Source organism: Phocoena phocoena, chromosome 4 (genome assembly GCF_963924675.1).
Source record: "Phocoena phocoena chromosome 4, mPhoPho1.1, whole genome shotgun sequence".
Classification (NCBI taxonomy): Eukaryota; Metazoa; Chordata; class Mammalia; order Artiodactyla; family Phocoenidae; genus Phocoena; species Phocoena phocoena.
Genome location: NC_089222.1, coordinates 19211249 through 19228940, shown reverse-complemented (window position 1 = coordinate 19228940; position 17692 = coordinate 19211249). Strand labels below are relative to the sequence as shown.

Below are 17692 nucleotides of genomic sequence, written 5' to 3'. Positions count from 1 at the left end.
CATCATTAGTATATAGGAATGCCAGAGATTTCTGTGCATTAATTTTGTATCCTGCTACTTTACCAAATTCATTGATTAGCTCTAGTAGTTTTCTGGTAGCTTCTTTAGGGTTCTCTATGTATAGTATCATGTCATCTGCAAACAGTGACAGCTTTACTTCTTCTTTTCCGATTTGGATTCCTTTTATTTCCTTGTCTTCTCTGATTGCTGTGGCTAAAACTTCCAAAACACTGTTGAATAAGAGTGGTGAGAGTGGGCAACCTTGTCTTGTTCCTGATCTTAGTGGAAATGCTTTCAGTTTTTCACCTTTGAGGATGATGTTTGCTGTGGGCTTGTCATATATGGCCTTCATTGTGTTGAGGAGAGTTCCCTCTATGCCTACTTTCTGGAGGGTTTTTATCATAAATGGGTGTTGAATTTTGTCGAAAGCTTTCTCTGCATCTATTGAGATGATCATATGGTTTTTCTCCTTCAGTTTGTTAATATTGTTTATCACATTGGTAGATTTGCGTATATTGAAGAATCCTTGCATTCCTGGAATAAACCCCACTTGATCATGGTGTATGATCCTTTTAATGTGCTGTTGGATTCTGTTTGCTAGTATTTTGTTGAGGATTTTTGCATCTATATTCATCAGTGATATCGGCCTGTAGTTTTCTTTCTTTGTGACATCCTTGTCTGGTTTTGGTATCAAGGTGATGGTGGCCTCGTAGAATGAATTTGGGAGTGTTCCTCCCTCTGCTATATTTTGGAAGAGTTCGAGAAGGATAGGTGTTAGCTCTTCTCTAAACGTTTGATAGAATTCTCCTGTGAGGCCATCTGGTCCTGGGCTTTTGTTTGTTGGAAGATTTTTAATCACAGTTTCAATTTCAGTGCTTGTGATTGGTCTGTTCATATTTTCTATTTCTTCCTGATTCAGTCTTGGCAGGTTGTGCATTTCTAAGAATTTGTCCATTTCTTCCAGATTGTCCATTTTATTGGCATAGAGTTGCTTGTAGTAATCGCTCATGCTTTTTTTTATTTCTGCAGTGTCAGTTGTTACTTCTCCTTTTTCATTTCTAATTCTATTGATTTGAGTCTTCTCCCTTTTTTTCTTGATGAGTCTGGCTAGTGGTTTATCTATTTTGTTTATCTTCTCAAAGAACCAGCTTTTAGTTTTATTGATCTTTGCTATCGTTTCCTTCATTTCTTTTTCATTTATTTCTGATCTGATTTTTATGATTTCTTTCCTTCTGCTAGCTTTGGGGTTTTTTTGTTCTTCTTTCTCTAATTGCTTGAGGTGCAAGGTTAGGTTGTTTATTCGAGATGTTTCCTGCTTCTTAAGGTGGGCTTGTATTGCTATAAACTTCGCCCTTAGAGCTGCTTTTGCTGCATCCCATAGGTTTTGGGTCGTTGGGTGTCCATTGTCATTTGTTTCTAGGTATTTTTAAATTTCCTCTTTGATTTCTTCAGTGATCACTTCATTATTAAGTAGTGTATTGTTTAGCCTCCATGTGTTTGTATTTTTTACAGATCTTTTCCTGTAATTGATATGTAGTCTCATGGCGTTGTGGTCAGAAAAGATACTTGATACAATTTCAGTTTTCTTAAATTTACCAAGGCTTGATTTGTGACCCAAGATATGATCTATCCTGGAGAATGTTCCATGAGCACTTGAGAAAAATGTGTATTCTGTTGTTTTTGGATGGAGTGTCCTATAAATATCAATTAAGTCCATCTTGTTTAATGTATCATTTAAAGCTTGTGTTTCCTTATTTATTTTCATTTTGGATGATCTGTCCATGGGTGAAAGTGGGGTGTTAAAGTCCCCTACTATGAATGTGTTACTGTCGATCTCCCCTTTTATGGCTGTTAGTATTTGCCTTATGTATTGAGGTGCTCCTATGTTGGGTGCATAAATATTTACAATTGTTATATCTTCTTCTTGGATCGATTCCTTGATCATTATGTAGTGTCCTTCTTTGTCTCTTTTAATAGTCCTTATTTTAAAGTCTATTTTGTCTGATATGAGAATTGCTACTCCAGCTTTGTTTTGGTTTCCATTTGCATGGAATATCTTTTTCCATCCCCTAACTTTCAGTCTGTATGTGTCTCTAGGTCTGAAGTGGCTCTCTTGTAGACAGCATATATAAGGGTCTTGTTTTTGTATTCATTCAGCCAATCTGTGTCTTTTGGTGGGAGCATTTTAGTCCATTTACATTTAAGGTAATTATCGATATGTATGTTCCTATTCCCATTTTCTATATTGTTTTGGGTTCATTACTATACGTCATTTCCTTCTCTTGTGTTTCTTGTCTAGAGAAGTTTCTTTAGCATTTGTTGTAAAGCTGGTTTGGTGGTGCTGAACTCTCTCACCTTTTGCTTGTCTGTAAAGGTTTTAATTTCTCCATCAAATCTGAATGAGATCCTTGCTGGGTAGAGTAGTCTTGGTTGCAGGTTTTTCTCCTTCATCACTTTCAGTATGTCCTGCCACTCCCTTCTGGCTTGTAGGGTTTCTGCTGAGAGATCAGCTGTTAACCTTATGGGGATTCCCTTGTGTGTTATTTGTTGTTTTTCCCTTGCTGCCTTTAATATGCTTTCTTTGTATTTAATTTTTGACAGTTTGATTAATATGTTTCTTGGCGTATTTCTCCTTGTATTTATCCTGTATGGGACTCTCTGTGCTTCCTGGACTTGATGAACTATTTCCTTTCCCATATTAGGGAAGTTTTCAACTATAATCTCTTCAAATATTTTCTCAGTCCCTTTCTTTTTCTCTTCTTCTGGAACCCCTATAATTCGAATGTTGGTGCGTTTCATGTTGTCCCAGAGGTCTCTGAGACTGTCCTCAGTTCTTTTCATTCTTTTTTCTTTATTCGGCTCTGCAGTAGTTATTTCCACTATTTTATCTTCCAGGTCACTTATCCGTTCTTCTGCCTCAGTTATTCTGCTATTGATCCCATCTAGGGTACTTTTAATTTCATTTATTGCATTGTTCATCACTGCTTGTTTCATCTTTATTTCTTCTAGGTCCTTGTTAACTGTTTCTTGCATTTTGTCCATTCTACTTCCAAGATTTCGGATCATCCTTACTATCATTATTCTGAATTCTTTTTCAGGTAGACTGCGTATTTCCTCTTCATTTGTTAGGTCTGGTGGGTTTTTATCTTGCTCCTTCATCTGCTGTGTGTTTTTCTGTCTTCTCATTTTGCTTATCTTACTGTGTTTGGGGTCTCCTTTTTGCAGGCTGCACGTTCGTAGTTCCCGTTGTTTTTGATGTCTGTCTCCAGTGGCTAAGGTTGTTTCAGTGGGTTTTGTAGGCTTCCTGGTGGAGGGACTAGTGCCTGTATTGTGCTGGATGAGGCTGGATCTTGTCTCTCTAGTGGGCAGGTTCACGTCTGGTGGTGTGTTTTGGGGTGTCTGTGGCCTTATTATGATTTTAGGCAGCCTTTCTGCTAATAGGTGGGGTTGTGTTCCTATTTTGCTAGTTGTTTGGCATAGGTTGTCCAGCACTGTGGCTTGCTGGTCGTTGAGTGAAGCTGGGTGCTGGTGTTAAGATGGAGGTCTCTGCGAGATTTCCACCGTTTAATATTATGTGGAGCTGGGAGGTCTCTTGTTGACCAGTGTCCTGAAGTTGGCTCTCCTACCTCAGAGGCAGAGCCCTGACTCCTGGGCTGGAGCACCAAGAGCCTTTCATCCACACGGCTCAGAATAAAAGGGAGAAAAAGTAGAGAGAATTAGTAGAAGTATGAGTAAAGAAAGAAGGAAAGGAGGAAAGGAAGGAAGGAAGGAAGAAGCAAAGAAGGAAAGAAAGGCAGGAGGGATGGAGGGAGGGAGGGAGGAAGGAAGGAAGGAGGGAAAGAAGGAAAAAAGAAAGAAAGAACATAGAGTAAAAATAAAATAAAGTATAATATAGTTATTGAATTAAAAAATATTTAGAAAAAAAATGGACGGATAGAACCTTAGGACAAATGTTGGAAGCAAAGCTATACAGAGAAAATCTTACACACAAGCATACACATACACGTTCACAAAAAGAGGTAAAGGGGGAAAAATCATAAATCTTGCTCTCAGAGACCACCTCCTCAATTTGGGGTGATTCCTTGTCTAAAGGAGGGAAGGAAGCAAGGAAAGAAAGAATGAAGGTAAAGTATAATAAAGTTATTAAAATTAACTATTAAGAAAAAAATTTTTTTAAAAAACCATGGACGGATAGAGCCCTAGGACAAATGGTGGAAGCAAGAGTATACAGACAAGATCTCACACAGAAGCATACACGTACACATTCACAAAAAGAGGAAAAGGGAAAAAAATCATAGATCTCGCTCCTAAATTCCACCTCTTCAATTTGGGATAATTCCTTGTCTATTCAGGTATTCCACAGATGCAGGGTATATCAAGTTGATTGTGGAGCTTTTATCCGCTGCTTCTGAGGCTGCTGGGAGAGATTTCCCTTTCTCTTCTTTGTTCTTACAGCTCACGGGAGCTCAGCTTTGGATTTGGCCCTGCCTCTGCGTGTAGGTCACTGGAGGGCGTCTGTTTTTTGCTCAGGCAGGACGGGGTTAAAGGAGCCGCTGATTCGGGGGCTCCGGCTCACTCAGGCCGGGGGTGGGGGTGGGGACGGGGAAGGAGGGGCACTGCGTGCGGGGCGGGCCTGCCGCGGCAGAGGCAGCGTGACGTTGCACCAGCCTGAGGCCCGCAGTGCGTAATCCCGGGGAAGTTGTCCCTGGATCCCGGAAACCTGGCAGTGGCGGGCTGCACAGGCTCCGCGGAAGAGGGGTGTGGAGAGTGACCTGTGCTCGCACACAGGCCCCTTGGTGGCGGCAGCAGCAGCCTTAGCGTCTCCCGCCCGTTTCTGGGGTTCGCGCTTTTAGCCGCGGCTCGCGCCCGTCTCTGGGTTTTGCGCTTTTAGCCACGGCTCGCCCCCGTCTCTGGAGTTCCTTTAAGCAGCTCTCTTTTAAACCCCTCTCCTCGCGCACCAGGAAACAAAGAGGGAAGAAAAAGTCTCTTGCCTCTTCGGCAGGTGCAGGCTTTTCCCCGAACTCCCTCCCGGCTAGTCGTGGTGCACTAACCCCTTCGGAGTATGTTCAAGCCGCCAACCCCAGTCCTCTCCCTGAGCTTCGTCCGAAACCGAAACCCGAGCCTCAGCTCGTAGCCCCGCCCGCCCCGGCTGGTGAGCAGACAAGCCTCTCGGGCTGGTGAGTGCCGGTCGGCACCGATCCTCTGTGCAGGAATCTGCCCGCTTTGCCCTCTGCACCCGTCGCTGTGCACTAATCCGCGGTACCGAAGCTCCCCCCTCCGCGTCCCGCAGTCTCCGCCCGCAGAGGGGCTTCCTAGTGTGTGGAAACTTTTCCTCCTTCACAGCTCCCTCTCACTGGTGCAGGTGCCGTCCTTATTCTTTTGTCTCTGTTTTTTCTTTTTTTCTTTTGCCCTACCCAGGTACGTGGGGAGTTTCTTGCCTTTTGGGAGGTCTGAGGTCTTCTGCCAGCCTTCAGTAGGTGTTCTGTAGGAGTTGTTCCACGTGTAGATGTATTTCTGGTGTATTTGTGGGGAGGAAGGCGATCTCTGCGTCTTACTCTTCCGCCATCTTCAAGGTCCCCCCTCTGCTAATATATTAATGTTTTTTCCCAGCATTATTGATGTACTTCGCATATATAACCCTAATATATATTCTTATCACTTTAGGTTTTACTTTCACATTTTAAGGTTAGGTTTGAAACAAAATGTTTTGTTTTCTCTTTGTTTTTTATTTTGAATATTGTCTACTTTCTTTACATAAAAGTTCTTTTATGCAGTATCAGAGAAGTAACATACTTCTGTTTGAAGAGAGAGAAGGCTTCAAAGGGATAGGTTTTTCAAATAGGCTTCTTTGGAATGGTATAGAAGTAGGAGAAAGGAAATAAGGCATTTAAATTGTGTCATTAATATGATAGAGATTTTAAAATAGGAATAGTTAGTTTCATCTATAGAGCTTTGACTAAAAACTAGGAAGAATCTATGTGAGAGAATGCAAGTGCCGGCAAAGTCATTACAAATCCTCCCCTCCCCGCTTTGTGAGGCTTTATCTGTCATACACCAAACATCATGTATGCTAGGGTCTGTTGTTGTTTTGATCTCTTTTTACCTCTTTCTGCTCCACTACCATATTCTTTGTTATTGTGGCTTTATACTCTAGTATATGTTGTATGTTATAAATATGGCCTCTTAGTGGTTTGTTCCTTCTTCTTTGCCTTTCTTTTTAAAATCCACTTAGCTACTTGTGGATTTGTTTTTTCTTCTTTATGAATTTTTAAAGTACTTTTGTCTAATTCCTCAGAAACTTTGGTTGGGAGTTTAAATATTAGAACTCCATTTAGGGACTTCCCTGGCGGTCCAGTGGTTAAGACTCCATGCTTCCATTGCAGGGGGCACGGGTTCGATCCCTGGTTGGGGCACCTAAGATCCCATAGGCTGCACAGCATGGCCAAAACAAAGAACTGCATTTAATTTTATAAAAAATTTAGGAGAGAATGGAATCTTTTACAATTATGTATTGTAATGCTTTATTTAGATCTCATTAGGTCTTTTATATAAGGTTTAAATTTTTTTTTAATTTTTTCCTAGAGGTATCGTACATTATTTACTAGGTTAATTCTTAAATACTGTATGTTTTTATTGTTTTATTGTTATTTGATTAGTATTTAGTGTTAAAAATATTTTCTACTTAGTTATTGCTAAGGCAAGGAAACATTTAATTTTTATGTTGGTCTTTTATGTGCAGCCTATTAGAACTTTTATCCATGTTGACAGTTTGATTGTATTGAATTTACTACGTAGATTATTATATGATCTGCAAACAATTTCAGTTCTGTCTTCTCCTTTTCTAACCTTAAAACTTTGTTTCATTCTCTTGTCTACTTCCATTAGCCAGGACTTTGAACACTATGAAAGTATCACTGATAGTGGATTTTTTTTGTTCTTGTTCTAGGAAGGCATCTAAAGTTATTTCTGAGATAGGTTTTTGATATGATAGAAGTTCTTTTGTATTCTCAGTTTTCTGGGATTTTCCTTTCATACATTGTTGAGCCTTTAGAATTACTCTTCCTTGGAAGTAAGGGAAGAAATAATATCAAAGCCAACAAATCTAATGTTGAGCCATTAGATTTGTCTAATGGTAATTTACACCCATGCATTTCTAGAATAAATCCTGTTTGAACATATTTGTTTTCATTGTATTTTGCTTAAATGCAATGTTATATTTAATATCCTATTTAGGATTTTCACATCTGTGTTGTGTGTAAATTTGACATAATTTTTTCTGTTCCTTACCCAACTTTGAAATCAAGATATATACTGTTTGTAAAATATCTTTAGTAGTTGCTCACCGTTTTCCTGTTCTGAAATAAATTTGCTATGACAGATTAATTCCTCCTTGAAATTTTGAGAGAATTCTTTTGTTAAAGCCATGTCAGTTTTAAGTTTCTTTTGAGAGAAAGGTCTTTGATTACCATTTCTACTTCTTCAGTGGTTATCCCTAAGTTAACCGTTATTTCCTCTTGTAATAATTTTGGCTTTTCATATGATTTTTATAGTATATCAGTTTTATCACAGTTTTCAACTTTATTGTTTGATAGCTTATGATATTTTTATTCATAAAACTTTATTATTTCTTTTGTTATTTGCATCGTTCGTTTTATTTGTATCCTCTTCTTGATGAGTCACGGCAGAGGTTTGTTCATCCTACTGTTCTTTTCAAAGAACTAGCTTCTTTTAGCTATTTCTTTCTTGTTTTTGAACAATCGTATTTAAAGTAACAAATATACCTTTAAGTACTACTTTACTAGTCTCCTAAAAATTTGGACATAGAATATTTTCATAGACAATGTTAAGTATTTTGATTACCTTTATGATTTTCAGTTTAAATCAAAATTATTCAGTAGTAATTTTTGTTCTCCCTAGATCAGATTGGTTAAAGCTGTTCTTTCTATTTTATTGTATTATTTGAGAATGTGTTCTGAGTACTTTGGTCAATTTTCTGAATTTTCTAAGTATGTTTAGAAACAATACATATCTGTGTTGTGTATATAGTTATTTATATTTATTACTTTGAATTTATTTAGTGTCATTCAAATTATCTATACCTTTGCTTATTTTTGTCTACTTTTTCAGAAGGATGTGTTAAAGTCTTGAACTACTATTGTTCACTTGTCTTTCCTTTTCGGTTGTTGCTTGGTATACTTCAGAGTATATAGATCAGTACCTCTCTATTCATGATTTGTACATCTTCTGATAATATTCACTTTATCCTTACATCTCATTCTTCCTTGTCATTTATGAAGAATTTTTTCCTTTTCAATTCTATTTTAAATTATTATGCCCCCTAGTTATAGTTTACTGGTAAATTTCACAAGCTTATCAATGTCTTTCCCTTGAACAAAAAATACCCACATTCCAACCACTTGTATTTTTCATCGGAATTGTCTAGAGTTTAAAATCTATTGTTAAGGATTACTTTTTTACCCTTTTTTGGGTTTTTTTGCTTCCCTTTTTTATTTAGTTTCAGTAATTGCTCATTTAGACAAGAGTAAACTTTGCTTTGATATTACTTCTTCCCTTACTTCCAAGGAAGAGTAATTCTCTCGTGGACTCCTCCAGTATTGTCTTTTCAGGCTAGTTTACTTCCTTAAAAAGTATTTTCAAACCATCTAAGACCTTGTTTGGCTAAAAAAAATCATACTTTCATCATGAATTTAGAAAATGGTTTGGCTAGTTTCAAAAGTCTATTTTTAAGGTTTTTTTCTATGTTTTCATTGGAGGAAATAAGGGCAAATCATGTCTTATATAAAAGTATAGTTATGGCCCTCCAGCTGTGTCAAGTGACCTAATAATTCATTAGGTACATTGGTCCTTCTATGGATTCCTCAGAGAGCTCTCCCTTTTGCAGGAGAGGGAGATGTCATCCTGGAACCCACAGAAGTCCTTAGGATGGACCTCCAAGTGAGGGTCCTTGGCTTCCCACAGGAAGGAATTCCGGAGTGAACCATAGTAAAGGGAAAGCAAGTTTATTTAGAGAGATACACATTCCATAAGCAGAATGAGGTCTGTCTTAGAAGGCAAGAGTGGCTCCAGGGCACAGGGTCTTCTGGGAAGGTGAGATCTGCCCAGGGGCATGGGGTCATAGGTTTTTATGGGTTAAGTAATTTCATAGGCTGAGTGGGAGGAATATTCTTGCTATTTTGGTGAAGGGTGGGGATTTCCCAAGAATTGGACCACTGCCTAGTTTTTGAACTTTTATGGTCCTCCTCGGAACTGTCATGGTGTAAGAGGGAGTGATTTTTAGTATTTCAATGAAGGTATAATTAGCTAAAGGTCAGTGACCCAACTATTCTCAAAGCCACCTTGGTTTGAGCTGGTTCTAGCCAATCTTAGCATCCCAACAGCTGCTCCCCTTCTTCATTATCTAGCTTTTTGTGTCCTGTCCCTTTCCCTCCTGTCTCATCCCCACTCTAGGTATTTATGACAATGGGAAGTTCCCCAGAGTGGACAGTGCCTCCTCTGGCTATTTACTGTGTGACTCAGCGCCTGACTTTCAGGTTTCCTCTGTTTGAGTTGCTTGCCCTTTAGGTGGTCTTGTTGGGCAAAATGTCTTTTAAAACTATCCAGGCTGGCTCCCTTTAAGTATTCCATATCTGGCCTAAAGGAAACATGGAAGAAGTATGGATTTCTACTCATTATATTGCTCAATCTCCTAATGTCTACTTATATATTATTTCGGTGAGAAATGAGCTAAGGTTCCCAAAACTAACTCTCCAGTCTCTTATAGCATTGCATGAAATGATCTGGCCTTATTTTTCTTGGCTTGTGGACTCTCTACCAGAACTTCCCCAAAACAACAAGTTAAGTCACCTTTAACATCCTGTTATACCATCTTTAAATTCTTTTTCTCTGCATCTGTTAATTCTTCTTTTGGTATAGATTACTTTCCTTTCACTTATGAGCTTAGATTACTGAGATATCTTGTTAAATTTTTTTTCCTATGAGTTTAACTTTATCCTGAGGGTATTAGCTAATTGAGTTGATGATATACATGTAATTAAGTGAAGAGGTTAAAACATAGGCCTTGTTGAGAGGGGGAAAAAAGTGTACTTTAAAAAATGCTTCTGTCTCCCATCCTTGATATTCAGCTCTTTTTCATTCAGAACTAAAGTTTCTCCCTTATACTATGATGCAGCTACCTTATTCTGCTGCAAAGGTCATTCTAATTTATATTTGTCAGATCCCTCGATCTCCTCCTAACCTCTAGGCATCTCCAGAGAATGAATTTATACCCCTACATCTTGTCAAGAACCTGTATAGCCCAAGAATTCTGTAGTCATCTAGTCATTAATCTATAACCCTGTCAGACATTTTTAATCATGTTAATAATCAGGAAATAGATGTTCCCTCTTTGGGAAAAAAATACTTAAAGATACATTTCCAGCAAACCAAGAAAAGGTTCAAACTTTAAGAATACATGAATAGAAAGGTGGGAAATTTGTGTTAATAGAGGAGTGGTTATGACTAGTGAATCCATTTTACATAGAAAGAAGACTAAATAGTATTGTAAATATTATGATAAACTATAATTTAAAATAGACAATTCTGGAAAGAGTTACATAGTACAATAATAATTTAACTCTGTAAAACAGGGGCAAATACGTGACCAGTGCCTATTAACAAAAATCTTATGCACATTTAAAGAAACTGAGCTAAACTGGGCTAATATATATCCCAAGGTACTAATACTCATTGTCCATAGGTGTGTATGAGAAGAAATGTGGACATTTTATTTTCTTGTGTTATCTGTAGTTTCTGAATTTTATATAACAATTAAGTGTCTTTTATAGTTAAAGAGAAATATTATTTTCAAAGTCAGACTAAAAAGAGAGGAAAATAAAGTCAGCATGCTTGAGCTTTTATAAAGAACCTTACAAAATGTTAATCAAGGTAGAACTGACAGTAAATATTTTTGGCTCAGTGTTACTTTCTGAATTTTTCAGTGGAAGTGAAGAAGCTCTTTCCAATGAAGACTGTGAAAATGTTTACCACTTGGTATACTCAGCACATCGCCCTGTTGCTGTGGCAGCTGGAGAATTCCTTCACAAAAAGTGAGTTAATTCTCTTTGAAACCAGGTTCCACTTTCATATGTTGTTTTGTCGTTGTTTTACAGTTAATGAAAGAAAGTAATAGTGACTGAAAACAGTGCTAGAAGTGGCCATTGCCCCAAGTTCTGGGGGTTATAATATTCTCACACCTACGTGCACATCATGAATCACATCCCTGAGAATGATGTCCCTTGTGATATATTCCTTTGGCCTGAAATCTAAAAGGATGGTTCTCAGCTAGTCAGCTTAGGTGTGTGAGTGGAGAAAGGAGAAGTGCTTGAAGTTTATAAAGACTCCCATAAGTAACTGATATTTTATTTCACCAAATTTTTTTCCCTTTTAAAATTCTGAGTTCTCATCTTCTCAACATTGGTAATTTAAATATCCTCAAAACGCCTCCCAAATTTTCATTTTTCTCCGTTCTGTCAGGATGAGGATTATTTTAATCAGTAATCCATAATGATGCTAAAAATTATATATGCAGTTACAGTTTAAAAGCAAAATCTCATCTATTTTTTTGACAAAGCATAGCGCTAGTGAGAGTTTATGAATATAATTAAACATTCTTATGAAATATATTTTTGATCATGGTCTACTGTATATGTTACATAATTTATTAGTAGATTAATTCATTCTTAAAATGTAAACATATTCTTGGGCAAGGGGATGTTTTGCTTTGTTTTCGTTTTTGTTCATAGATTTAACTTAGTGACTTTGACAGGTGAACCCAGAAGTCCATTACATGTTGTGATTTGTAATTATGCTAAGCACAGATGTAAATCATGCACTGGGCAACTGTTGTACATGGATGATTAACTTTGATAATGAGCAGGCCTGGCCCTCCATCCAGCATCAGCAGTTCAGTGCTGCAGCCACAAACTGCTCTTTACTTAATGGTACCTCTCAAAGTGAGAAAAAGTTGTTTCTATGTGAAAAATCTTTAAGAAGGAAGCTGGCTAGTAGGGCATGCTGGTAATGAAAGTGAGGAAGAAAGTCAGAATTTTTAGGCATGACTTTTAAAATACGATATTGACTTTGCCAGTGACTCTGACATCATTGGCTAATAAAGAATAATGCTATTTCCATATTTATCTTGAGGTGTTGTCTATCACAAATATCAAGGGTATACTGTAGTCTTCCCTTCCTTTTTTATTGTATTCTAGTAATAAATTCTACTCTATTCTCTACTTAACTTTTCAAAAAGCTTTGTGTTTTTTTAGAAATAATTATTACTTCTATAGTTTCAAAGAAAAGATAGGCTAAAAAGGCTGGTCAGCTACAGAATAGAGGCCATAAACTGGCAGCACTGTAATCAGAAAGAGCCTTTGGATATATTTAATTTTATTTGTATTGTGTTTTTGTAAGTTTGAAACACTTGCTAAAGAATTTTAAATTATAATATTTTACGTAAAAATTGACAAATGTAAGCTGCCATTATTTTTTATTTCTTTGTGAAAAGGAAGTCAATTCCTATGCAAATGAAAGCTTCACTTCATAAGCTTGTTTTATGCCCCTGCCCTGAAAATATTCAGTTTGAGAACTTTGATTCTTAATGAACTCTTTCAGCATTTTCCCACCATTTAATATTGTGATCTGTTAAAATCTTAACAAGTAAACTGTAGACTAGCCCCAGAATTCCACGATAAAGTTTAAAAAAAAAAAAAATGTGTGCATGCACATAGACTTAGTCTGTTTTTTAGTCTAGTGTATTAAGCTATACCAAGCATCCAAAAAATGGTAAAATGTATCTGAAATGAATGTTTTAATGTCATTGAAAATTCTATATTTTAATATTAGAAAAATTAAGCTAATTACTCAGTGCCTTATATACAGTGAATGCAGTTATTTAAATTTGTACATTTTAGTGTAAAGGACCCTCATATTTTCCATTTGCCCCCCACCTCTGAAAGCCACCCAAATAAGCTTTCTTTTAAACCAGTCTGATATCTGTGCAGATATAGCTTCAAGATAATACTCTAGTCTTCTATACCCCCACCATATACTTTCCCCTTCCCTCCAAAAATACTGTTTCTCAATACTCATTTTCTGCTTGAAATTGGTTTATATTTTATGTCACATGAAGTTTTTCTTATTTAATTCAATTATTTAGCCTCTCATCTGAGAGGCCTACTATGACTTCCATGTCTAAACTAGCACTCTATATTCCTATTCCTAGACCGTTGTATTTCCTTGTAACACCTGAGGTGGTATATACTGATCTACTGTTTATCTCCAACCACTAGAGTGAGAGCTCAATGAGAATAGGGATTTTTTCTTTGTTCAGTATTATATCCCTTTTACCTGGAGCAATACCTGGGAGTAAGGCACCTTGAGTAGTCCTTAAGTTTTGTTAGAATAAGTCTTCTTAGGAAATTAAAATTTTCAGGTCATTTCTTTGCCGTATTCTAGAAGTTTTGCCACTAAGTAGCGTTTTTATAAATTTAATGTTTCTTTCATTTTACTCAATACTGTTGGGTTGTTGAATACTGTTTCTAGGTAATAGGTTAGTAAACAGAAGATAGTGGAAGAAGTAAATCATGATTAAAAGTCTGAATTTTTACCATTATTGCTGGAACCTTTGGTTAAATTCTATAATTACATGACTGTAAAATGGATATTTAAGAAAATAGAACTCTATTTAAAATTACATACTTTAGTATCTATCATAGAGAATAAAAAGTTTGTTTTTCATAAAGATTTGAACATTGATTAGCCATCAGTAAAAAAAGCTTTCTTTTACACTTTATGTATAGTTGAACTGTATGAAATTGTTTAGATCTAACCACTTTTTTGACCTATAAAAACATCAGTTACATACTTGTGTTGAAACAAATCAGTAACCTGATCTCTAATACTGTTTTCTTCTTTTAACACTTAAATAATTTATACATTGAAGGAAAAGACTAAAATTCATATCCATGTAAATTTGTAAAGTTCTTGTTTTGTTACTTATTTCCAGGCTATTTAGCAGACATGACCCACAAGCAGAAGAAGCATTAGCAAAGAGGAGGGGGAGGAACAGTCCAAATGGGAACCTTATTAGGATGCTGGTTCTTTTCTTTCTTGAAAGTGAGGTAAATTTTTAACATAATTCTTTATTTTGTTTTAACATTAGATTACATTTTAAATAAAATTGTTTAATTCATTGTAATTAACGATATTTTTTAATCAAATGAAGACAAGCCTGTTTCTTACAAATCTGACTCCATGGATATTTTCTTTGTTTTGTTTTATTTTTTTTCTGGTTTTTTTTTTGGCTGTGCCATGTGACTTGTGGGACCTTAGTTCCCCAACCGGGGATTGATCCAGGGTCCACGGCAGTGAAAGCCTACATCCTAACCACTGGGACCACCAGGGAATTCCCTGCCTCCATGGATTTGATTTTATGATTATGGAATCAGTACTCTACCTTTTGTGGGAATATGTATGCAGGTGTGGATTAACACTGAATATAGGCTAGCAATTTTTTAAGTTTTATAGTATTGCATTGTAATACTACATACTTTTTATTGTTGCTTTTTTTTTTCTTGAATTTTTGCCCATGGCTTTTAAATTATATTATTTAGGGAATTCCCTGGCAGTTCTGCGGTTAGGACTCCGTGGTTTCACTGCCGAAGGCCCAGGTTCAATCCCTGGTCAGGGAACTAAGATCCTGCAAGCTGTGTGGCATGGCCAAAAAAAAACACATTATATTATTTAAACAGTTCATGAACATTGTCAGGCTATTAAAACCATTAGTTTTATCTTGTTTGAAAATTATGTTATTTAAGGAGAAAGAAAAATATGAATTTAGATGTAAATTAGTAGTTGTACAAATCCATAGTAGTAATTCCATGTGACATTTCCATGTCAGTTTATCAATTAAACAGTTAACATCCATAACATATTATCTATCTAAATCTGTTTGCGCAAGTGAACTTTGTTTTGCCCACTTAAATGTTCTTTGATATTAGAACTGTATTTCCTACTGCTGGTATGACATTGGGGGAATGGCAAACTAAACCTAAAGACCCCCTGAATGAACAAACTTGTTGGCTTATAAGTGAGTGGGAACAGAGTTGCAAAAAAGGTGGCGAAAATCTGGAAATCTAGGACCCTGAACTTTACTTGGGGAAAGAGTATTTTTGGTTTGTATTGGAATGTCCAGGAAGAAGAAAAACTTGAGACTGTATGCTCAAGTTTGAAAGTGCTGGAGAAACCCTGTAGGAATGAGGAATAGAGAGACAAACAGGCAGTCTATAAGAAAATTAAAATCAGAGATGTAAGAACTTACTCAGTGGAAAGAGTGGCGTTCGGGCAAAGCAAAGCCAGAAAAGTGGTAAAGTGGTGAAGGAATTCCCGGTATCTTTTAAGTGAGTTGGGAACAGATAGAGAAAGAATAAAGTCAGAAACAAAACCAGTTGGAGAGTTGCGTTTGAGTAAAGGACGTGTTTAAGAATTTAAGAACAGTGTTTTAAATGTGTATACAGATTACGTGGGATCTTGTTAAAATGCCAGTTCTGATTCAGTAGCTCTGGGTTGGGGTCTGAGATGCTACCTTTCTAACAAGCTCCTAGGTGATGTTTATGCTTCTGGACCAGAAGTCCAGGGACCACACTTTCCATAGTAAGGGTTTAAAGCATTATTTTCTTAACAAAGCAAGTATGGATATATTATGGAGTAAAATACAGATGTTTGTGAATGTTTAAGGTAAAACACTAAGTACTTAATAAATATCCCACTTGTGGTAGATGATTCAAATTAAATCTTTAGCCCTTTAGGCTTTAAAGAAATGGGATTAAAAGTATTTTGCAACAATCAAGTCATATTTAAAAATTTGACTTTAACAGCAACAGTAATTTCAAAATTTGATAGGGATGAGACACATATATATTATTTAAACTGCTGAAAAGTTTAGGGAATATGATGATCAGGCTACTTTAACTTGATTATTAATTGAAAGAAAATGTTTTAGATCTCTGAAAGCCCAAGGGCTTTACTTTTTGATATATTAAAATCCATAAGTAGTTAGTTTTACACAGTTTCATCTTCTATATAAAGCAATAATTTGTGATGTGTATTACTGCTCTATATTTCAAATGGTACTGCTGTTCCGTGTGTTTGCTGCTGTTTACTAAAGTGTTATAAGAACATTAAAATATATTTCCCAGTTCTCCTCTGTGGCATTCTTGTCAGCTGCAAAAACAACTGCAAATCATACTTAAGGGTTTCTTGTGTACACCTGGAGCTGAATGCTTATTAAAGCCATATTCTTACAATACGGTGGGATTCTGATTGTCTTATTCTGAATTCCTCTTGTTTTACTGTAATGTGTGTTTCAGTAATATTTTAGACTCATAAAAAGTTGAATTGAAAGAGACCTTAGAAATCATAAAGTAGAATAAGTCCAGCTTATAGATGATTACTGATCAGTTAACTAGAATTAACTGAATTGAAAATCATTCCTATTCCTTTGTTTTACTAGGATGTTAAATAGTAACATTTTAGTAATAGAATTCTAAAATGTTGAATTGAGAGAGGTTTGTAGTCCATGGAGTAGTAGTCCTCTTTTATATGGGAATTATAGGTGAAATGATGGAGATTAAGAGATCTGCCTAAACTAGTTTTTCTTTCCTTTTTAGTAGTCATTGGTTTCAAGTGAAAAAATACCTTGTGTATTTGAGATACATGCCATATAGTAGGATAAATGGTACTTGCATGTGATGAGTCCATATTTCCCTATATGTAGTGTGACCATAATACTTCCTGTACAAACTGTGCTGCTTTTCAGAGTGACAAGGATGCTATTAATAATTATTCCAAAGCACTAATCATAACCCAGAACATTTCTGGACAATCTAGAAGTATGGTAACTGTCCTTCTAGGCATATGGAATGATGAGGTGCATTATGACAGTAATTTAAGACAGAAAGTTAACAGACATATTATTGATATAACCAGGAAATTTCCCCAGAGTATTAACTTTTGGGGGTTCTTTTTTAATATGTTCTTCAAGCTTCACCAATAACTGGCTCTGCTTCTGCAGAGAATAAAAGCCAATATAACAGTATTTAGAAATTTTAGGCTTAATAATTTGGAATGGTTATTTGCACTGTAAATGATTTTCCATAAAAGGAATAAATATAAGATTCCATTATACAGTGAACTCCTTTAGTGTATTTAACTATTCGACAGAGAAGTGAGCAGGGCAGAAAAAACATGAGGTAAAATATTTATGAGCAACCTTGAAGCCAATTAAAGATAAATGGTAACACACCCAGAAAATTGTAAATAAAGTCACCAGGAAAATGAGATTAGTTTGTTATATACGGGATTAGAGGACACCCTATAAAATAAATTATACTTAGATATAGCAATGTAAAGTTCACCTAGACAATAAATATAATTTTAATTTATGTTATATAATTTATACATAAATTTTAATATAATTCTGATTATCTGTTTGCTGTACAATGACTCTTTCTCCATTAATGAGCTACCTTTTTTATTCATCTAATTCCCAAGGAGTACAAAGAATGCTTGCAAATGCCTGATTTTCATGCTGCTTTTATGAAATTATGTTACAAAAAACTGCGTTTAGAAAGTAAAC

At 36.1% G+C, this 17692-nt stretch overlaps 1 protein-coding gene across 2 annotated transcripts in view; it reads left to right on the top strand.

The window, feature by feature from the left end:
• The window catches only part of STAG1 (STAG1 cohesin complex component), a 306358-nt gene that overhangs the window by 203239 nt on the left and 85427 nt on the right, over positions 1-17692 (top strand). For both annotated transcript variants that reach the window (XM_065876744.1, XM_065876743.1), the window contains exons 12-13: positions 10998-11105; positions 14063-14177. In XM_065876744.1, the coding sequence (XP_065732816.1) occupies positions 10998-11105; positions 14063-14177 (223 nt within the window). The remainder of the gene's footprint in view (positions 1-10997; positions 11106-14062; positions 14178-17692) is intronic.